The sequence below is a fragment of the Ranitomeya variabilis genome, chromosome 1, assembly GCF_051348905.1.
Source record: "Ranitomeya variabilis isolate aRanVar5 chromosome 1, aRanVar5.hap1, whole genome shotgun sequence".
Lineage (NCBI taxonomy): Eukaryota > Metazoa > Chordata > Amphibia > Anura > Dendrobatidae > Ranitomeya > Ranitomeya variabilis.
This window is the reverse complement of record NC_135232.1, coordinates 265,658,465-265,681,730: the sequence shown is the minus strand read 5'-3', so window position 1 is coordinate 265,681,730 and position 23,266 is coordinate 265,658,465. Positions and strand designations below refer to the sequence as shown.

At 46.3% G+C, this 23,266-nt stretch overlaps 1 protein-coding gene across 2 annotated transcripts in view; it reads right to left on the bottom strand.

Annotated features, from left to right (window-relative positions):
• DGCR2 (DiGeorge syndrome critical region gene 2) overlaps positions 1–23,266 on the bottom strand; it is a 139,551-nt gene that overhangs the window by 52,727 nt on the left and 63,558 nt on the right. For both annotated transcript variants that reach the window (XM_077293449.1, XM_077293450.1), the window contains 2 exons: positions 11,478–11,554; positions 11,159–11,329 (listed from right to left, as the gene is read on the bottom strand). In XM_077293449.1, the coding sequence (XP_077149564.1) occupies positions 11,159–11,329; positions 11,478–11,554 (248 nt within the window). The remainder of the gene's footprint in view (positions 1–11,158; positions 11,330–11,477; positions 11,555–23,266) is intronic.

Sequence of the window (23,266 nt, the reverse complement as noted above, 5' to 3'; positions counted from 1 at the left end):
AGCACAGCTGCGGAGGAGGTGGAGAAATGAATTTCTCCATCTCCTCCATTGCTGGGGTCCGCATATAACGCACAGCACTCGGATGATATCCGAGTGGTGTGCGCTGTCTCACTCGCACCCATAGGCTTATATGGGAGCGAGTGAGCCGAGAGTTTTCCTCGGTCTGAGACAATCGCAGCATGCTGCGATTGTCTCGGACCGAGGAAAACGGCCGACAAAAAGTCGGCTGGTGGGAGCTGCCCCATAGCTGAACATTGGTCCGAGTGCAATGCGATTTTTTATCGCATTGCACTCGGCCGTTTAAAACGCCAGTGTGACGCCGGCCTAATACTACTGTTTGGGTGCACGGCAGAGCTTGGAAGGGAAGGAGCCAGGGCTGTGGAGTCGGTAAGCCACAGTTGCGACTCCGACTCCTGGATTTTGTCAGGTTCCGGCTCCGACTCCGGCTCCTTCATAAATGGCCAATTCGTAACAAAAAATTTACTGCTGTAAAATATTAACATCGTGCTTATTCAGTTTCTCACCATCGTATAAGTAATCAGACCACTTAGAGCAAAAACTATATTTATTAGAATACAATTAGAATATAGCAAATAGCTTTTATAAACTTTTCTAAACTCTTGTAAGTAAATATGCAATAAACACTGTTATGCAGTTAATAAGAAGAAATCTAGAAATTTGTCCTCAGAAAAAGTATTGCCTCTGTCAGATCCTCCTTCATGGATGCCCTCAAATCTGATCTAATTATTTTGAGAGCAGAGAACAACCTCTCTACACTAACTTGGGTTGGTGGCAAAGCAGTAACCACTCGGGCAACATCTCTGACAATGTCAGGATACAGTGGAATCGCTTGTTGCACTGTTACTTTTGATGAACGGTCAAATTTCTCAATTTCTTTTAGTGCACATGAAAAATTCTGCTGAAATGTACTGGCTGTGTTCTTTGATAGGGATGACTCTTCTTCTATGCGGGAAAGCTTTGCACGGTCCTTGTGATCCAAATATTTTTCGAAATTAAATTCTTCATCAGTTGATGAGGGTGAAGATGTGGCAGGACGACCAAATTCTTCTTGTTTCTCCTGACTGTTCTGCAACCCTTTCATCCTTACTGCTATTTCAAACAGAGCTTCTTTTCCTTTAGTTAGCTGTTGATCATCTAGAAGAATCCGATGCATTGGGTCTACATCAACAGCTGCCAAAAGAATGTTATTTTGTAATAGTAGCTCCTCTCTCCGTTTCATTGATGTAGCAATGCCACTTGCAATTAACCCTCCTCTTTGGGACAGGCGAAACATCAGGTTCTTCCACTCCTTTAAGAAAATGCCTGGAGTTAAGTCCTCTGCTTGTAATTTTTTAGTCACTGTAAATGGGTGCTCTAGCAATTTTTCCAGCTCAGTCACCTGATTCCACTGACTTTCATTTAGCGTCAGTTGAGGGTTAGCCATGTCTACAAGAAAGGTTTTGAGTTCAACCAAGCGCTGAATCATTAAGTACTGCCCCATCGTCTCTTCAAAATTGAGTCAACTTTAGGGGTTCTGGCAACAGTAGCCAATTTTCTCACCTTGCCAATCAGTGCAGCAACATGTCCTTCTTGCAGACTGTCTCTTATAGCCAGCTGTAGAGTATGCACAACACAGCGCATGTGATGAATGAAAGAACGTATTGACACAGTTTCAACAAGATCATCTAAACCAGTGATGGCGAACCTATGACACGCGTGTCAGTGCTGACACCGTAGTCATTTTCAGTGACACGCAGGCCGCAAGCCGCTGCCCCATAGAAATTGCATCCTTACATTGCATGGCAAGCCGTTCCGATTTTTTTATCGGATCGGATGCCATGCAGGAGGTCTGTGGGCCCAAACAACAGAGCTCCGGCGCAGAGCGTCTAGGCCTGGGACTTCCGGTAGGCCCGGCGCAGCTCCCGGAAGTCCCAGCCTCTGCGCCGGAGCTCTGTTGTTTGGGCGGCATTGCGCTGCTCCCTGCTTCGCCGGCCGGAAAGATCGGACCTACCGGTCCCATGCCTAGACGCTCTGCGCCCTAGCTCTGTTATTTGGGCGGCATTGCGCTGCTCCCTGCTGCGCCAGCCGGAAGTCCCAGGTTGCACTTGGGATGCACTTCTGAGGCCTGAGGTGATCGCTGTCTGGAGGCCCTGTGATTGGTGTCTGCAGGCCCTGTGATTGCTGTCTGCAGGCCCTGTGACTACTACAGCAACCATCATCCAGTGAACTGTGGGGTGTCATTGGCCATTACTGAGATAAGTGAGGGGGAGGCTGGAAGAGGCCTGTGCTATGGGTGCCGTTTCCCGCCATTAGGAACGCCATCTTGCAGCATAGTACAGACTCCATTTCACCACCATTACTGTTTGTTGTGCATCCTTATTAACCCCTATTTCTGCTAATTGCCTGCAGGGCTCACTATAAATCTTCTCTCATGGAGAAGCCACAAAATAAAAAACCAAAGTTAAGTAAAGGGAGTGGTAGTAGCAGTAGCCGACCCTTTCAAGAGACATGGACTGAGATGTATGGCATTATAGAAAAAAATGGCAGATCATTTTGCGTTCTATGTAGTGAAACGGTAGTAAGCAGAACGTGGAATGTAAATAGACATTTTGAAACTAATCATTCCCAGCTCTTGAAAAAAAGTGAGGATGAAAGGAAGGAATACATTTCCAGGCAGCTACACCTTCATAAGAGCCAATCTAATTCCATCCTTAAATTTGTAAAAAGCTCTACAAATTTAACATCTGCAAGTCTGAGCATTGCTCACTCCATAGCTCAGCATGGAAAAGCACTCAGTGAGGGAGAATTTATTAAAGATACTCTCTTAAGATGTGCACCAGTTCTATTTCATGATATGCAGAATAAAGATGCAATTATTAAGAGAATATCTGAGTTACCACCGCAACAGCTGGAGTGCCACAGGTTCGCCATCACAAGAATTCCCCCTCCCCCTCACTTATCTTAGTTCACGGCACCCCACACAAGTTAAATAATAGCAAGACCAACAAAAGAAACCAACTGAGAGATGAACAAAGAAGTCACTAAGCAGGTAAGTTAAATAATTATAATTATATATATATTTGTTATTTAAACTATACATGTCGCAAAATTATGGTTTTTTTATCAAGGTGACACACCACCCAAGTTATGTTCGTTTTTTTGGCGAATTTTGACACACCAAGCTCAAAAGGTTGCCCATCACTGATCTAAACTATCATGTTGCTGTTCATCTGAAGCAACTTCAGTTTGCTCCTCAGTTACAATACTGTGTTCCTCTATTTCAAACATTTCTGTGTCTGTGGACCCAGAATGTTCTTCTAGCTGTTGGTCACCATCATTACTCTCATTCATTAGCTTAACAGTACTTATCATATTTGAAGCATTGTCAGTTATGACAGAAAGAACTTGCTCTTTTTTAAGTTCATAGTCTTGCAGAACCTTTTCCACCAAGACCTGGAGAAACTCACTGGTGTGATGAGCTTTGGTGTCTTTTACTGCCAATGTCTTTGTAACTATTTCATTTTTGTCACAAACAAATCGGACATTGATGGCAAAATAGTTCACTCTGTGACGTGTGCAGGCATCCATTTTAAGAAACAGAAAGCATCCCTTGAGAGTTTTTTTAAGTTCTTCCTTTTGTTTAAAAGCTTCTTCGATTACTAATTTTCTAATACGCTCTCTCTCCAGAGAAACACCAAGCTTGCGGGCCATTTCCCCATTCAGACACACAAAAGCTGGTCGTGAAAATAATGAAATAGGCACACTATCCTTTACAAGCTCTATGATCTGTTTTTTAAATGTATCTACTGTCATTGTCACAGTAACTTTGTCACTGACAAAATATCTTGCAACTGATGGCTGCAAAGTTCTCTGCTCCATTGTTTGGCTGGAAGAGCTGGGCACTGGTTCATTGGTTTGGACGCAGTCACTCATCCACTGCGTTCAGTACTTCTGGATGAAAGCGCTGTAAATGTCTCTTTAGATTAGAAGCTTTGGTAGGAGCATTTTTATCTTTGCCTGAATATGCACTGATCTTGTCTTCACAGCATTTGTTTTCGTCTGGATCATTTGTCATACACTGACAGACATAATGTTTTCTATCTTGAGTGATGGTGAAATGTTCAAATACAGCTGATTTAATGTGACGCTTCTTTGACATTCTCAGGTTTTTAATTCTGCATTCACAATCCAAATGACAATTGTTTTTCCTAAAAACAATTGTACAAAATTATTGCCAGGTCGTACAACTGATATAGTGGTCAGTAATACTGTTATTCCTCATGTACTCACAGTTAACTGATCCAAAGTTTGTTGAAAGGATAATACTTCTTACAGTCTTCCTCTTCTGAGTAGCAGCTGTGAGATGCTTGGAAGACTCACACCTAGTAAACATCTAGTCTAGAGGAGGAGCTTTACTACTAAGAATTTGCAACACATTTTCACTTTCAGTTTCATACATTGTAAGTAGGGGGGTTGGGGCACCATGAGGTTAACCAAGTATAAGATTAGATAAGGGCAGTGGAGAACAGTGACACACAAGTAGTAAGAAATGTCTCTATCTCCAGCAGAACTGCTTATCACTGTTGGTCATAGTTTGATAGAACATATATATTTGAGTAACATTTATAAAATTCATATGAAAGTTCAATTATGAAACATTAATACATTTTTTTTAAAGCTGGAGTCGGAGTCGGTACATTTCTACCGACTCCAACCAAAACTAACTCCGACTCCACAGCCCTGGAAGGAGCGCCATTTGACTTTTTCAATGCAAAACTTGATGGAATAATTAGAGGACATCATGTCGCATTTGAAGAGCCCCTGATGTGCCTAAACAGTGGAAACCCCCCACTAGTGACACCATTTTGGAAACTAGACCGCTCTGGGACCGTAACCAGATGTTTATTGAGAACCTTGAACCCCCAGATGCTTCACAGAAGTTTGTAACGTTAGGCAGTGAAAATAAAAAAATAAAAATCTCATTTTTCTTACAAAAATCATTTTAATCAGATATTTTTTTATTAAAGTTTTCAGAAGATAACAGAATTTTCTCCAAAATACCCCACAATCTTTTCAACAAAAATCTTTTTAGCTACAAATTTTGTATTTTCACAAGGGCAAAAGGAGAAAATGGACCCCAAAGTTTGTTGTGAAATTTCTCCTGAGTATGCAGATACCCCATATGTGGTCGAAAACTACTTTTGAGGCACAGTGCAAAGCTCAGAAAGGAAGTAGCACCATATTACAGTGCAGATTTTGCTTCACTTGTTTGATGGTGCCATGTTACATTAACAGAGCCCCCTGAGGTGCCAGAACAGCAGAACCCCCTATAAGTGACCCCATTTTACCAATTAAACCTCTCAATGAATTCACCTAGGGGTGCAGTGATTATATTGACACCACAGGTGTGTCACAAACTTTTATAACACTGGGCAGTGAAGAAAAAAATATTTCACATTTTTACCATCAAGATTGTGTGTGAGCCCCAAGTTTACATTTTCACACTGGGAAATGGGTAAAATGGCACTAAAATATGTCCCACAATTTCTGCTGAATGTAGAAATACCCCATATGTGGCTGTGCAGTACTGCTTTGCCACACGGAGAGACTTGGGAGGGACGGAGCGCAGATTTTCCTAGACTGGTTTGTGGAATCCATATAAAGAGCCCCTAAGTGCTAGAAAAGCAGAACCCCCCCGCAAGTGACCCCATTTTGGAAATTATAAGCTTTTGGGAATTTATCTACAGATGTAGTGACGATTTTGACTCCATGGGTGTTTTCCAGAAACAAGCAGCAGTGGATGTTGCTGAGTGAAAATTGCAAACTGCTGTTGCAGTGACCATTACATTATACCCAGCTCATACTTCTGGAGTCATGCACCTTTAAATTAGGCGGGCTTTCATCACTACAGAATGTGGGCACTAAATGTTGTTTAGGCACACTGGGGCTCAGAAGGGAGGGGGGCATTTGGATGCGGAGAATTTATTTTGGGGAGCGAGGAGCCATTTAGCTTTTCCAGAGCCTTTGTGCTACCAGTAACCTGGAAGCCCCCTACATTTCTGTTACCGTATTTTTCGGACTACAAGACGCACTCCCCCCCCCCCCCCAAAAAAAAAAAGGGGGGAAAATGGGGGGTGCGTCTAATAGTCGCAATGCAGGCTTACCGTGGCGGCAGAGGTACGGTGGCAGAGGTGTGGTGGCAGAGGTGCGGCGGCAGACGTGCGGGGATGAGGAGGCGCAGTGAGCGGGGTCCCTTTCCCCGGTGAGGTGATGCAGCCCGGTAAGCAGCAGAGCCGGGTGAATCCTGTTGTTAGCGGTGGTGGCGGCCATCTTCCGGAGGCCGTGCGTGCGCAGATGGAGCGCTCTGCTTCCCGGGGCTTCAGGAAAATGGCCGCGGGATGCCGCGCATGCGCAGATGGGGATCGCGGCGGCCATTTTCCTGAAGTTCGTGGCTTCAGGAAAATGGCCGCCGCGATCTCCATCTGCGCACGCGCGGCATCCTGCGGCCATTTTCCTGAAGCCCCGGGAAACAGAGCGCTTCATCTGAACATGCGCGGCCTCGGGAAAATGGCCGCCACCACCGCTAACAACAGTATTCATCCGGCTCTGCTGCTTACCGGGCTGCTGCATCACCTCACCGGGGAAAGGGACCCCTCTGACGCCATACCTCTCACTGCGCCTCCTCATCCCAGCACCTCCTCATCCCAGCACCTCCTCATCCCAGCACCTCCTCATCCCAGCACCTCTGCTGGTAACCACTGCTGCAACCCCCCCATGGACACCAGGCCGTGGCGTTGCCCACCTAAGCAGGAAGGGACCCTGCTCAGGTGCACGCCGTACCGCATCACCCCACCTCTGCCGACACCATGCCTCCTGTGACCCTGCTCTGCCACCGCCAGCCCTCAGGTAAGATACTGTAAATTCGGACAATAAGACGGACCCCCATCTTATAAAAAATCTTTTTTTCTGCAATTTTCACCCCAAATTTGGGGTGTGCCTTATGGTCTGGTGCGTCTTATAGTCCGAAAAATACGGTAATAGATAGCAGATCTGAGTGGGGACTTGCTTTTTTTGTGGACTGACTGGAAGTTTTCATTGGGGACATTTTACATAACATTTGAGATCACAGTTATGTGGCGCTTTACACTGAGCACTTACCGTATTTTTCAGACTATAAGACGCACCGGACTATAAGACGCAACCAGGTTTTAGAGGTGGAAAATAGGGGAAAAAATATTTGAAGCAAAAACGGTGGTGAAATATTTAATAACAAACATACTATTATATGTGTTATTATATATAACAGTATGTTATTATGTTGGAAGCTGCGGGTAGAAGATGGTGCTGCGGGACCAGTGTGGTGTCTGTAAAGTACTGTATGAAGACGCTGGAGGGTGAGTATAAGAATGGGGGCACAGGGCTTATATTTAAAGCATCACTCCAGCACTGAAAAATAACACTGGAGTGCTGCTTTGAGATCCCATTGGGAGAACTACAACTCCCAGCATGTCCTGCAGATCCTATGGCATGCTGGGAGTTATAGTTCACCACAGAAGTGGCAGAGTGCTTTATTGTGTGTTGTAGTGACTAACCTTTTAATTATGGCAGCCAACCAGCTGTGGTGAGGTAAAATGCTGGAGCATCCCATCCCATGACACCACAGAGCGCTCCCTCTTGTTGCCTCTCCACATCACAGGAGTAAGCTTGCAGAATCTAGTGCGGTGTCTGCAGGACCTGTGATGACATCAGAAGAGGGAGGGCTCTGTGCTGCCATGTGATGCTCCAGCCCACCCTCTTCATGACATCACACAGGTCCTTGTGCTGGAGCACTCAGCATCCAGCACAGCCCCAGCAGGCAGATATGCAGGGATCTTGTCTCCCCTCTGGCCCCTGCTGCTGCTGCCTCCTCCACCAGACACACAGATCTCCCCAGCTGCTGCAGGAATCCAGCGCTGGGGAAACCATGTGTGTCCCTGTGAAGGAGTATTCATTTGCTGCTCCTGGCTCACCACTCAGCTGACAGGTGGGCAGGGAAGCAGCTAATGAATATTCACTGCACTTTAATGATCGGGACCATGTGGTTTCCCCAGCACTGATTCCTGAAGCCTGGCAGGGACATTTTTCTGCCTCCTGCCTCCCAGTGCAATCCCACTCGCTGCTGCCCCTCCCCACGTTACATCCCTACCATAAGACACACCCACACTTTCCTCCCAAATTTGGAAGAAAAAAAGCGTGTCTTATGGTCAGAAAAATACGGTCCTTTAGGGTTTCCATCTAAATCTGAGTGACACGATTCAGATGAAACCCCCAGATGGATCCATTCACTATAATGAGGCAGCAGAGTTACTCTAGAGTCCGTCGGGCCTCTGTTCCATGGTGTCCTTTTCAGAATAGCACAAAACTGTGGCCGACAGGACTTTTATGCAATCCTAAAAAGACTGACACCGCCAGATCACAGGTCCTATGGCGTCCACAGTGCCTCCATCTGCATTTCAGAGATTTACATAGAAACTCCGGTGTAAGTGCAGAGCGCAGGATAAATGTGCACCGAGCCTTATTGCGCTCTTTGGGAGGCAGAATGAAAAAATCAACAGCATGTGAAGAATTGGTTTTATTTATTTTTTACGCCATTCCTCGTGCGGTATAAGTGAATAGGCGACTTTATTCTTCAGGTCGGAGCGATTACAGTGATACCAGATTTATATCGGGTTTTATGTTTGGCTTCTGTCACACACTAAAAGACGCTTTTTATTGCGATAACTAGTTTTGCATCACCATATTTTGAGAGCTACACATTTTTTTCATATTTCAGCTGACAGTATCATGTGAGGTCTTGTTTTTTGTGGTACGAGCTGATGTTTTTATTGGTACCATTTTCGAGCACATGACATTTTTTGATCGCTTTCTATTCTGATTTTTTTGGGGGGGCTGGACTGAACAAAAACCAGCAATTCATGAATTGCTTTTTATACCGTTCCGCATGTGGTAAAATTGGTAAGGCAGCTTTATTCTTCGGGTCAGTACGATTACAGTGATACCTCATTTATCTTTTTTTTTTTTTTTTTCTTTTTTTAATGTTTTGGCATTTTTACAAAATAAAAATTTACAGAAAAAATAATTATTTTTGCATCGCTTTATTCTGAGAGCTATAACTTATTTTTCTGCTGATGGAGCTGTATGGCAGCTTGTTTTTTGCGGGACAAGATGACGTTTTCAGAGGTACCATTTTTATTTACATCTGTCTTTTTGATCGCGTTTTATTGCACTTTTTGTTCGGCGGTATGATAAAGCATTTTTTGCTTCATTCTTTATTTATTTTTTTACGGTGTTCACTGAAGGGGTTAACTAGTGGGACAATTTTATAGGTCGGGTCATTATGGACGAGGCAATACCAAATGTGTACTTTGTTTTTTTAATTTACATAAATAAATGTATTTGTTGGAAAAATATTCCCTTTTTTCTTTATTTAGGGATTTAAAAAACATTGTTCCATAATGGTTACATTGCTATATAACATTTACTGATGTGATATTTTGCACTGCAGAGCATCAGATCAGCCATCTGACAGGCAGGTAAGGAGGCATACCAGCGCCTGCTCTTAGTGGGCGCTCACAAGCCACCTTTCAGGATTTCAGGACCCCACGGCCATCTTGGAGCCGGGGGTCTCAATGGAGACCATCAGGACTACGCGATCGCATCTCGTTGTCCTAATGGAAGGGCGCAGGGAGCCCCCTCTCTGTGTGATGCCTCTCTATGCCGCTGTCACTGATAGCGGCATCACAAGGGTTAAATGCCGACGATAGGTGCTACCACATACAGCGGACACAATCAGTGGTTATGTCCACACAACCCAACCAGGTGAGCACAATTTGCACATTTCTGTTAATATTGCTACCCAGATAAGACTTTATTTCGTGCTTTGTCTCCTTTCAGTCTTTTCCCTCTTTTTCTCCACACATACCTTTGATCGCTGTAGCCAAAGGGCTCTATTTTAACCTCATCGGACTGATTTCCAAAATGCACATGGCTTGTTTAGATATTCTCTTGCATACTTCTGATGCTGAATTCTATGGCAAGGACGCAGGAGAGGTTTTATTCTGATGACTCTTCCATGAAGGCCATATTTGTGCAGGTGTCTCTGAATAGTAGAACAATGTACCACAACTCCAGAGTCTGCTAAATCTTTCTGAAGTTTTTTTTGCAGTCAAGCGAGGGCTCTAATTTGCCTCTCTAGCAATCCAGTAGGATTCACAGAAATATTGATTGGTCTTTCATGCCTTATTCTTGACCTCCACTGTTCCTGTTAACTGCCATTTCTTAATTACATTTCGGAAAGGGCAAGTTGAAAATGCTTTGCTATCTTCTTACAGCCTTTTCCTACTTTGAGGGCCTTCACCATTTTCAGAGTGCTAGCAGGTGCTTAGAAGAACCCATGGCTGCTGTTTTTTAGCACAAGGTTAGAGGAGGCTGGGTTTTTATAAAGCTATGAAATTTGCATCACCTGGCCTTTCCTTACGATAGTGAACAAGCCATAACCCTAACAGGCTAATTAAAGGGAACCTGTCACCTGAATTTGGCGGGACCGGATTTGGGTCATATGGGCGGGGTTTTCGGGTGTTTGATTCACCCTTTCCTTACCCGCTGGCTGCATGCTGGCCGCAATATTGGATTGAAGTTCATTCTCTGTCCTCTGGAGTACACGCCTGCGCAAGGCAATATTGCAGTATTTTTGAACTAAAATACAAGGGCAATAAATCTTTAACTTTAGCCCTTTTACAGATCATTTCATCTTCAACTTGCCTAACTGTTCACAATAACAGTAATTTTGACAAGGGGTGCCCAAACTTTTACTACATGTCACTGTTGATGGGGGGGGGGGGGTAATTAAAAGGATATATTTTACCCATCATAAAAAATAAGCAAAACTTGGCTTTATTTGGCTTAAGGAAAAGAATTGCCATGTAGAAGGAATGGATTTGTATTATCCCTCATTCTTTTTATGACCATTGGGCAAATTCTTCACCCTTTCTAGCTGCAGTTCCTCTGGAGACTGGCATCCTGTGCTGGTTTTCATCACCCAGCAACAAAGGATAACCAACCACCTATAAAGGAGGCAATTCAGATTTACCAAAACTAGAAATAAGGAAAATCTACTTACTGCGTTTGCAAAGAAAGGAGGACTTTTCGTAGCAGTTCTCAGCATACCAGCTATGGAGTCCATGATGGCGGAGGGACGGCAGATAGAAATACTGCAGCTGGGCACAAAGGATGTTCTCATTTTCATACATTCCAAATATGGGAACAGGAGGTAAGAACACTTCGGAGGAGCCTAAAAGACAAAATTCTGTCAGGCAGGCTTATAGAAAAAAACTAAAATAAACAAAAACAGACTTCATGCTCAGAAGCAATTCTTTAGTGTGTCCATGTATTATAGAATTGTTATGAAACAGAATTTGCTTCCTTGACGCGCCACGTACCTTTGTAAGCGACTTCCCAGTGCCCCTCCACAGAATGGTTCCTGTTTGTTATCACAAACTGGTAACCTACCCAAAGTCTAGAAAATAGATACAAACACAAAAAATATTACTGCACAATTGTGTGGCTTTGTATAAAAGCATTAGAGCTATGAAAAATCACCATTATAAAGTAAAAATATTCAGGGAGATTTCTATTAGAGCCATGGATTTAATTCAGTTTCTAAAAATCTTCATTCCCAAAAACTTTAAATGGTTTTAACACTAAGTACACGAGACAGATCTAGTTGTGGTCTTTGGCTACCAGGAGGTGAGGGCAGGCAAAAGTATTCTACAGAAAAGCACAATTTTAAATAAATACTGCAACACTGGATGTGTGCGTGCGTGCTGAAACGCTATTGAACGTGTCAACAATTTTCTAAGTAGATATATTTCTAAAGGTGCTATATGACATGGAAACCTCACTGAAAAACAGTCATCATGAAATGTTTACCCATCAGGAGATGTTTCTTGTGTGGCACCTTGGTAATGAGACACCTTTTCATAGGTTGTCAGTTGAACCAGCTGATATTTTTCACCTACTGGCAGGATTACTTTGCTGGTGTTATGACTTTCCTCAGGTTGATTGAAATACGAACTTTATTCAGAGTAAAATTCAGCAATTCTGCTACAGTGTCTTTGTAATAATAATAATAAATTATTATTTTTATATAGCGCTAACATATTCCGCAGCGCTTTACACACATTATCGTCACTGTCCCCGTTGGGACTCACAATCTAAATTCCCTATCAGTATGTCTTTTGGAATGTGGGAGGAAACCGGAGAACCCGGAGGAAACCCACGCAAACACGGAGAGAACATAAACTCCTTGCAGATGTTGTCCTTGGTGGGATTTGAACCAAGGACTCCAGCGCTGCAAGACTGCAGTGCTAACCACTGAGGCACCGTGCTGCCCGTATGTTTTTTTATTTTTTATTTACAGCGCAACAAACAGGATAAGGCATTATATAGTTTTACAGCATGTTTCAATATGATTAACGTGCAAAAAAAATAGGGATTTTTGTGTACTCACCGTAAAATCCTTTTCTCCGAGCCATTCATTGGGGGACACAGACCGTGGGGTGTATGCTGCTGCCACTAGGAGGATGACACTAAGTGAAAAAGAAAGTTAGCTCCTCCCCTGCAGTATACACCCTCCTGCTGGCTCTCCGCTAACCAGTTCGGTGCAAAAGCAGTAGGAGATCAATAACAACATATGAGCGTATAGCATGTCACATTACATATGAGAGTATAGCACGTCAAATTATAAAACAAGCACAAAATAATAATAGGGAGGGAGCTGTGTCCCCCAAAGAATGGCTCGGAGAAAAGGATTTTACGGTGAGTACACAAAAATCCCTATTTCTCCTTCGCCTCATTGGGGGACACAGACCGTGGGACGTCCCAAAGCAGTTCCTGGGTGGGGACAACATCAGATCAGGCTGGTGTAACCGCTACTTACAAGTGCGTCACCGCGGCCTGCAGAGTCCGCCTGCCCAGACTCACATCTGTGGAAGTGTGGGAATTATAGTGCTTCAAGAATGCATGCGGACTGGAGGAATTCGCAAGCTTGCGGCCGTGCTTGCCGACGTCTGGTGTCTAGAGCCCACAGACAGGGAGATAGGCTGACATCTAGCACGGAAGGACTCCTGGATGGTGAAACGAATCCACCAGGCTAACATGACTGATGAAACGGCTAAACCCTTCCTGTGACCATCAGGAAGCAGTCTTACCATGGAGAAGCCCAAGTAAAGTGTCCAACCTTCGGAAGGACGCCGTCCTCGATACGTACCCACTCAGAGCACTCACTTCTTCCAGATTATGGAGAACCCATTCCGTTTTGTGGACTGGAGCCGAAAGATGAGAGAAGGACGATGCCCCTGCGACAGTGGGAATACAATACCTCCTTGCTAACGAGGGAAGGAGATGGCCTGAGGGCGACCTTGCCTTGATGGTAATAAGGAAAAAAGTCTGAAAGAACAGAGCGGCGAGCTCTGAAGACTCATCAGGATGACAGGAACGCCGAGAAAAAAAAGGGGGGCGACCTTCCCTGATAGTAAAGTCTGTCCGGATCAAAAAAGGAGTCTACTGTAAGATCCCCAGGACCATTAAGGTCCCACAGATCTAACGGTACGTGGTAGGGAAGAACTACAGGTGAAGACTCCCTGCTAGAAATTCCATATTAGCAGTTTTGTCGCAATAAGACGGAAAAATACTAGTACGGCAAGCGAGAGAACCTGACATTGTCAGTGCGGGTCTCCCGGGACACTGGGGCCCTTCCTGCTTCCAAAAAGATCTCAGAAGTAGTGGAAGAGGGGTTATGGAAATTGGTACCATGGAAAAACAGAGCCTCACTGTGATGGTCTTGGATCTCGAGGTCAAACCATGAACTGGAGTACATTGGTGTTCAATTTGGACGCCATCCGACCTACATCTGGAGTACTCCAGTGAAGGCAGATCTGATGGAAGACTTCCGAGTGAAGTTCCCACTCACTTGAGGAGAAACCCTGACGGCTGAATATGTCTGCCGCCCAGTGCTCTACTCCAGGGATATGTACTGCTGAGATCACCGAGTGATAGATCTCGGCCCATCAGAGAGTGCGAGGTACCTCGGCCATGGCGCTTGACTGTGGGTACCTGCTAGATGGTTGATGTATGACACAGCCGTGGCATTATCCAATTGAAGACGGATGGTTGACCCGCCTGAAGGCAGTGAACCTGCTGTAGGATTAGCCGTACCGTTCGGATCCTCCGAGCAATGATCGGGAGAAGACTGGCATTGGTATTCCCTAATAACCATTGGACCAGGAGAAGGCTCTGGATGAGGAAGGAGCTCTGAGACTACCCTTTGAAAGCCTGATTGACTTGCTGAAAACGAGCGGAGCGAAAGAAACTGCTTCCATTGTCGTCTTTTTCCCCAGAACCCTCCTAGCGAATTGAATGAACCGAGGGAATGAGTGATCAAGTGCACGAGCTCCCTGTTGAAGGGCCACGACTTTGACTCGAGAGAGGATTACCATCCTTCTTGTGCAGGATCATCCTCAAAAAGGAGCTGCTGGGCTGGGAATGAGGAAAAAACTTGTCTAAGTTTAGCTGCTAGCCCAAGTGAGAGGGTATTGCAAGTGATATAGACGACTCGGCGTAGTCCTGGAAGAGCGGCTAGAAAGTCGACCCAAATAGGGCAGGACGACCATGCTTCTAGGGTGCAAGAGGCACATGACAACCACCATGACCCTTGCGACTACTCTGGTGCGGTAGCCAGGCCGAAGGGCAAGGCCGTGACTTGAAAATGCTGTACGCGAATGGAAGGCGAAGGGATTAGTGTAGAGGGGAAAAATAGGAATGTGAGGGTAAAAATCCCGAATGTCGATGGATGCCAGAAACTCCACATTTTTCTGTTTAAGTAATGGCTGAGCGGAGGAACTCCATCTGGAAAAGGAGGACTTTGTCAAAGGTTGTTAGAAGTTTGAGGTCCAGGATCGGTCTTACTTTTCATTCCCTCTTTTTGGAACCAAGATCCCTTAGATCTAGACTGTCCTGGACAACACTTCCACTGCTGGTTGGGTCTGTAGAAAAGAAACAATCCCCTGTTAATCTCCCGCTCAGAAGATTTGATTGGCCAGCTGTACTGTCTTCGGGGAAAGGTTACTTGTGTGAAGCGAAGTAGTTAAGGTCTCTTACCAGGAGACTATTGGTCCAGCAACCCATGTGGCGGCTAAGGAAGGGTAGAGCGCTGAACCCGAAGCCACAAGACGGGATGAACCAGATTTGCTATCCGACCGTCTGTGATATTTTAATTGGTGATACGTCGGGCAGGGACACTGGTAGGTATACCACAAGAAATTCTACCCGGATAGTCTGCCAAGTGGCAGAATGCGGGGCTGCATCCAGCAGGTCAGGAAAAAACAGTCTCTCGTCATCGTCGTGCAGAGTAGAAAATTAGGAACCCTCGATCCACCATCCTCTTAACAGGGAGGAATCGTCCGCTTTCTTGCATCAGCCGCTAAATAGTGGTGATTCAAAGGGGGGTGCTCGGACGCCAGGGCAGGTTGTCTGGCGATAGGCCTGGATGCAGAAGAGGATACATGGAGGCGACACTGCATGTGCTCGTCTGTTGATGGTGTGTGTGTGTGTGTGTGTGTGTGTGTGTGGGGGGGGGGGGGGGGAAAAATCGGTGCCCTTTAAAGGACCCGTCGCCCATAAAAAAAAAAAAGAGACCAGGTATGGCATCCCCACGTAGAGGCTTCTGTCCAGGGAACCGCTCGTCAATTTGTTGATGATATAAATAGGCGAGTCCCTCTTTTTCTGAAGCTCTGGCAATCCTAGGCAATATCTGATCCATATTCAGAGCGTTCTCAACAATTCATAGGGGAGAAATCAGGAAGTGAAAACTTCCGTTTTCTAGACGCCTGTGCATTTTTCTAGAATACTTGCGGCCCCTGCTAGCCGACGGCTCCCATTGTAGGAGAGGGACCATGTATATCGGTCCTGCGAGCACTCCGAGCCACGGAAAGTTCACAGAGGGATTCAATCTCTTGGTCAGAGAAGCCATGGGTTGCGGTTAGTGAGGGGGACTAGTATTCTGAGATAACTGGGATCAGCGGTGGAGGACTCCCAAGCTCAGTTAGGGTGACCAGGTTCGGATTGAACATGTGCCCTTAAGACCAGTGAATACTGGTCATGCGCCTTTAAGACTAGGGAAAACTGGTCGGGCGCCTTTAAGACCAGGGAATACTGGTCTTGTGCCTTTAGGGGGGCATACTGTTTATGTGCCTTTAAATGGTCATGTGCCTTTAAAAACCAGGGCATACTGGTCATGTGCCTTTAAGACCAGGGCATACTGGTCATGTGCCTTTAAGACCAGGGCATGCTGGTCATGTACCTTTAAGACCAGGGCATACTGGTCATGTGCCTTTAAGACCAGGGCATACCGGCCATGTGCGTAAGACCAGGGCATACTGGTCACATGCCTTTAAGACCAGGGCATACTGGTCACGTGCCTTCAAGACCAGGGCATGCTGGTCACGTACCTTTAAGACCAGGGCATACTGGTCACGTGCCTTCAAGACCAGGGCATACTGGTCATGTGCCTTAAGACCAGGGCATACTGGCCACGTGCCTTTAAGACCAGGGCATGCTGGTCATATGCCTTTAAGACCGGGGCATTTTTCAAGGATTACGCCAGAGGTGAAGCCCTTTGAGGGGAACTAGGTACTCTGGGAAGAGCCGGGATCGGCGGCGGCGGCGGGCTCCTGAGCTCACTTGAACTAAGTACTCTGGGAAAGGTGACCGGTTTCTGGCTGGTCGTGACTTAAAGAGCAGAGAATGCTGGTAATGTGCCCCTTTTAAACTAGGGAACCTTTATTTAAGACCAGGGAATGCGGTCATGTACCCTTAAGGCCCGTGCCTTTAAGACCGAAGCTTGCTGTCCAGAGATTACTGGTCTTAAGTATTAAAAATAGGGAACGCTAGTCCCTTTATGCTGCCGGAGGAGTATTCTCCTTACCGAGATTCTGAGTCCCCCATCTGGAACAGCGTGGAGTACAGCGCTGAGTACCGCCGGTGCGATGCAGCAGCCACTTCCGGATGAGCTCGTGTCCGGAAGTAGCAGGAGGATGAAAATGGCCGCCGAGAATAGAACTCTCGTCCTGAATGAGAGGCGCCTGAATAGGGGGGCGGAGCCTGAAGTGCGGCCTAGCATGGGCTGGAGTTCCGGGTTGCGGCCTACACAAACCCGAAGCCGGGGGCTAAATTTTTGCAGCCAGCCGGCGCCGAAGGAGGGACAAAAAACCGCCGGGTGCGCAGAGCCCTCCAACCGCTCGAGTCCCGGCACTTACCCCAGTATGCAGCTCTGTTGCTGCTGTTTGGACGGTGCAGGGATAAGAAAAGTCCTCAATCCATCGTCCCCTTTAGCAGGGAGGTGGAGAGGAACCGTCCGCCTCCTTGTACCATCCGCTCTTAATAGTGGTGGTGCAGTGGGGGCTGCTCGGACGCCACGCTGGAAGGTGCCTCTGAACAGCCGAGGGTAAAACCTGGTGGTCAGGGCTGAATGTCCGGCAATAGGCCTGGCTGCAGAAGAGGATACTGGAGGTGACACTCCAGTGCTCGTCTGATATTGGAGGGGGGAGATCGGTGCCCTAGAAGGGGCCCGTCGCCCCTAGAATCAGCTCAGGAAGTGGCTTCCCACGTCGCAGGAGAGGATACGGAGGTAAAACTCCCGTGCTCGCCTGTTGTTGGTTCGGGGAGATCGGAACATGAAAGAATCCGTCGCCCCCTTCGTCCGTTGTTTTAAAAAAGGTAAAAGTAAAAAGAGTTCTTTGGGTCTGAATAGCAGACCAGTCCGTGTGCCTCCTACGGACACTAAGCAAGAACTGGTTAGCTGAGAGCCAGCAGGAGGGTGTATACTGCAGGGGAGGAGATCACTTTCTTTGTTTTCACTTAGTGTCAGCCTCCTAGTGGCAGCAGCATACACCCACGGTCTGTGTCCCCCAATGAGGCGAAGGAGAAATGTATTTCTTTTTTTCTCCATTTTACTAAATTTGCACTCAATCACTGTTTAACAAACTTTTTGCACCATCTTCAGAGCCAAAACTTTTTCATTTCATTTTCATTTCATAAACTTTCCATTTATAGAGCTGTAAGATGTCTGTTTTTTGCGAAATTAGAAGTGGATTTATTTGTGCTATTTTGGGCCATGTACATCTTTTTAATAATTTTTGTTTTTCATAAGTTTTTAGGCTGTTTTTTTTTTATAAGTATGTAAGTAGAATTCACCTGGCATAATAAGTATTCATACGGTGTTCTAGTATGTGTCGTTACTGATGCAGTGATAGAATGTGATATTTTTAAAGGGAACCTGTCACCCCCTCCAGCCGTTAGAAACTAAAAGAGCCACCTTGTGCAGCAGTAATGCTGCATTCTGACAAGGTGGCTCTTTCAGTTCTGGGTGCTGTAACTAGAGAAATAATCCGTTTTTTAATTTGTCAGAAATAACCTTGTCTTCAGTCAAGGAGGCCGGCGTTTCCCCCCTGCTGCAGACGCCACACAGCCGTCACTCAAACCTTCTTGGCGGCGCCGGGCGCTGCCTCCTCAGCGCTGTTTGGAAATGAGCCGGTGCCTGCGCTCTTTTTTCTTGCCTGGTGCAGGCGCAGTGAGCGCTGCCCGTCTTTCCTCATATGCAGTCTCGGTGACTGCACCTGTGTGGACGCCCTGCCTGTGAATCCCAGCCCCGCAATGTGAACAAATAATAAGTCACTGCGGGGCTGGGAATCACAAGCAGGGCGGCCGCACAGGCACAGTCAGCTGGGCTGCATATGAGGACAGACGGGCAGCGCTCACTGCGCCTGCACCAGGCAGGGGAAAAGAGCGCAGGCGTCGGCTACTTTCAAAACAGCGGTGAGGAGGCAGCGCCCGGCGCCAAGAAGATGTGAGTGACAGCTGTGTGGCGTCTAAAGCAGGGGGGAAACGCCGGCCTCCTTGACTGAAGACAAGGTATTTCTGACAAATTACAAAACGGATTATTTCTCTAGTTACAGCACCCAGAACTAAAAGAGCCACCTTGTCAGAATGCAGCATTACTGCTGCACAAGGTGGCTCTTTTAGTATGAAACGACTGGGGGGGGTTGGTGTTTGGTGTGAAGCTATGTTTATTTTTACCAAATAATTTTTTTTTTTCCCCTCTCTTCACATGTTCAAGTCCACTCAAGGGACTAAGAAATATTGATCTTAAGACTGCATTAATAATACACACTACTACTTGGGTAGTGCTGTATATTACCCTATCCCAGCAGTGCTGGAGTTGACAGTTGTCCTATAAGGCCCCAACTTCCACAAGATCTAATAGTCTGTGGTGTATAGCAGGCCCAGAGGCTTTTGTTGGGCCTTGTATATCCATAGTCACCCATTGGCAGCCCTCAATTATGCTGTTGGGTTGACGATGTGCTGACAAAGCGAACACTTTGTCATCTCCTCATGAGCTGCTGTCCCTAGGGATGGCGGCATATGAGGAACTAATCTGCTAGGATACATTGTGGGGTACTCATCCTTATTACAGAATAGAAATAGGCCCAATGCTATAGCATCGGGAGTACGGTGAAATTAACATCTGTGTATGCTTAGTGGTGCTGACAGGAGCAGCGGACATGTCTCACACAGTTTGCGCTTTCCAACATACCGTATATACTCGAGTATAAGCCGAGATTTTCAGCCCAAATTTTTGGGCTGAAAGTGCCCCTCTCGGCTTATACTCGAGTCATGATCGGTGGTGGGGTCGGCGGGTGAGGACTGTCATATACTCACCTAGTTCCGGCGTTCCTGTCGCTCCCCCTTCCCGTCCCACGGTCTCCGGGTGCCGCAGCCTCTTCCCCTGAGCGGTCACGTGGGACCGCTCATTGGAGAAATGAATAGGCTGCTCCACCTCCCATAGGGGCGCATATTCATTTCTCTAATGAAGCGGTGCCGGTGACCGCTGATAGAGGAAGAGGCTGCGGCACCGAAGACCAGCTGTCTGGGGGAAGGAGCGGGACGCCGGGAGCAGGTAAGTATGTCATATTTACCTTCCCTTGTTCCACACGCCGGGCGCCGCTCAGTCTTCCCGGCGTCTCTCCGCTCTGACTGTTCAGGTCAGAGGGCGCGATGACGCATATAGTGTGCGCGCCGCCCTCTGCCTGATCAGTCAGTGCAGAGAGACGCCGGGAAGATGGCGCCGAGGAGCTGCAAGCAAGACAGGTGAGTATGTGTTTTTTTTTTTTTTTATTGCAGCAGCAGCAGCACAGCTTTATGTGGAGCATCTATGGGGCAACGGTGCAGAGCACTATATGGCACAGCTATGGGGCAATGGTGCAGAGCACTATATGGCACAGCTGTGGGGCAACGTTGCAGAGCACTATATGGCACAGCTATGGGGGAAAGGTGCAGAGCACTATATGGCACAGCTATGGGGCAACGGTGCAGAGCATATATGGCACAGGTATGGGGCAACGGTGCAGAGCATATATGGCACAGCTATGGGGCAATGGTGCAGAGCACTATATGGCACAGGTATGGGGCAATGGTGCAGAGCATTATATATATGGCACAGCTATGGGGCAACGGTGCAGAGCACTATATGGCACAGCTATGGGGCAACGGTGCAGAGCACTATATGGCACAGCTATGGGGCAACGGTGCAGAGCATATATGGCACAGGTATGGGGCAATGGTGCAGTGCATTATATATATGGCACAGGTATGGGGCAATGGTGCAGAGCACTATATATATGGCACAGCTATGGGGCAATGGTGCAGAGCATATATGGCACAGCTATGGGGCAATGGTGCAGAGCATATATGGCACACCTATGGGGCAATGGTGCAGAGCATATATGGCACAGCTATGGGGCAACGGTGCAGAGCACTATATGGCACAGCTATCTATGGGGCAACGGTGCAGAGCACTATATGGCACAGCTATGGGGCAACGGTGCAGAGCATATATGGCACAGGTATGGGGCAACGGTGCAGAGCATATATGGCACAGCTATGGGGCAATGGTGCAGAGCACTATATGGCACAGGTATGGGGCAATGGTGCAGAGCACTATATATATGGCACAGCTATGGGGCAACGGTGCAGAGCACTATATATATGGCACAGCTATGGGGCAACGGTGCAGAGCACTATATGGCACAGCTATGGGGCAACGGTGCAGAGCATATATGGCACAGCTATGGGGCAATGGTGCAGAGCACTATGGCACAGCTATGGGGCAACGGTGCAGAGCACTATATATATGGCACAGCTATGGGGCAACGGTGCAGAGCACTATATGGCACACGCTATGGGGCAACGGTGCAGAGCACTATATGGCACAGCTATGGGGCAATGGTGCAGAGCACTATATGGCACAGCTATGGGGCAACGGTGCAGAGCACTATATATATGGCACAGCTATGGGGCAACGGTGCAGAGCACTATATATATGGCACAGCTATGGGGCAATGGTGCAGAGCATTATATATATGGCACAGCTATCTATGGGGCAACGGTGCAGAGCATTATATATATGGCACAGCTTTATGTGGAGCATCTATGGGGCCATAATGAACGGTGCAGAGCATTATATGTGGCACAGCTTTATGTGGAGCATCTATGGGGCCATAATGAACGGTATGGAGTATCTATTTTTAATTTTGAAATTCACCGGTACCTGCTGCATTTTCCACCCTAGGCTTATACTCGAGTCAATAAGTTTTCCCAGTTTTTTGTGGCAAAATTAGGGGGGGGTCGGCTTATACTCGAGTATATACGGTATCTGTTCTATATCATCCCTCTGCATTTTTGCGCAGGCGCAAGTGACATACACATCACCACTGTTCACGCGCATGAGTAGTAACGACGCGGCTGTTACTGCGCCGGCGCAAGTGTCACGGTGCTTATGGGATTCGGGGACAGCGGCCGGAAGTCCCAACTGGCGAATGAATATATATATATATATATATATATATATATATATATATATATATATACACATATATATATATATATATATATATATATGTGTATATATATATATATATATATATATATATATATATATATATATATATATATATATATTCACCGGCCACTTTATTAGGTACACCTGTCCAACTTCTTGTTAACACTTAATTTCTAATCAGCCAATCACATGGCGGCAACTCAGTGCATTTAGGCATGTAGACATGGTCAAGACAATCTCCTGCAGTTCAAACCGAGCATCAGTATGGGGAAGAAAGGTGATTTGAGGGCCTTTGAACGTGGCATGGTTGTTGGTGCCAGAAGGGCTGGTCTGAGTATTTCAGAAACTGCTGATCTACTGGGATTTTCACGCACAACCATCTCTAGGGTTTACAGAGAATGGTCCGAAAAAGAAAAAAAATCCAGTGAGCGGCAGTTCTGTGGGCGGAAATGCCTTGTTGATGCCAGAGGTCAGAGGAGAATGGGCAGACTGGTTCGAGCTGATAGAAAGGCAACAGTGACTCAAATCGCCACCCGTTACAACCAAGGTAGGCCTAAGAGCATCTCTGAACGCACAGTGCGTCGAACTTTGAGGCAGATGGGCTACAGCAGCAGAAGACCACACCGGGTACCACTCCTTTCAGCTAAGAACAGGAAACTGAGGCTACAATTTGTACAAGCTCATCGAAATTGGACAGTAGAAGATTGGAAAAATGTTGCTTGGTCTGATGAGTCTCGATTTCTGCTGCGACATTCGGATGGTAGGGTCAGAATTTGGCGTAAACAACATGAAAGCATGGATCCATCCTGCCTTGTATGGAGCATCTTTGGGATGTGCAGCCGACAAATCTGCGGCAACTGTGTGATGCCATCATGTCAATATGGACCAAAATCTCTGAGGAATGCTTCCAGCACCTTGTTGAATCTATGCCACGAAGAATTGAGGCAGTTCTGAAGGCAGAAGGGGGTCCAACCCGTTACTAGCATGGTGTACCTAATAAAGTGGCCGGTGAGTGTATATATATATATATATATATATATATATATATATATATATATATATATATATATATATATATATATATATATATATATATATATATATATATATATACATACACACACACACACACACACACACACACACACACACACACACACACACACACACACATACATACATACATACACACACACACACGTCATCTAGTGTTCAGGTTTCAGTGATACCAATTGGGGTTGCGGCCACGTTTATCAAACTATGTACCAAGCCTTT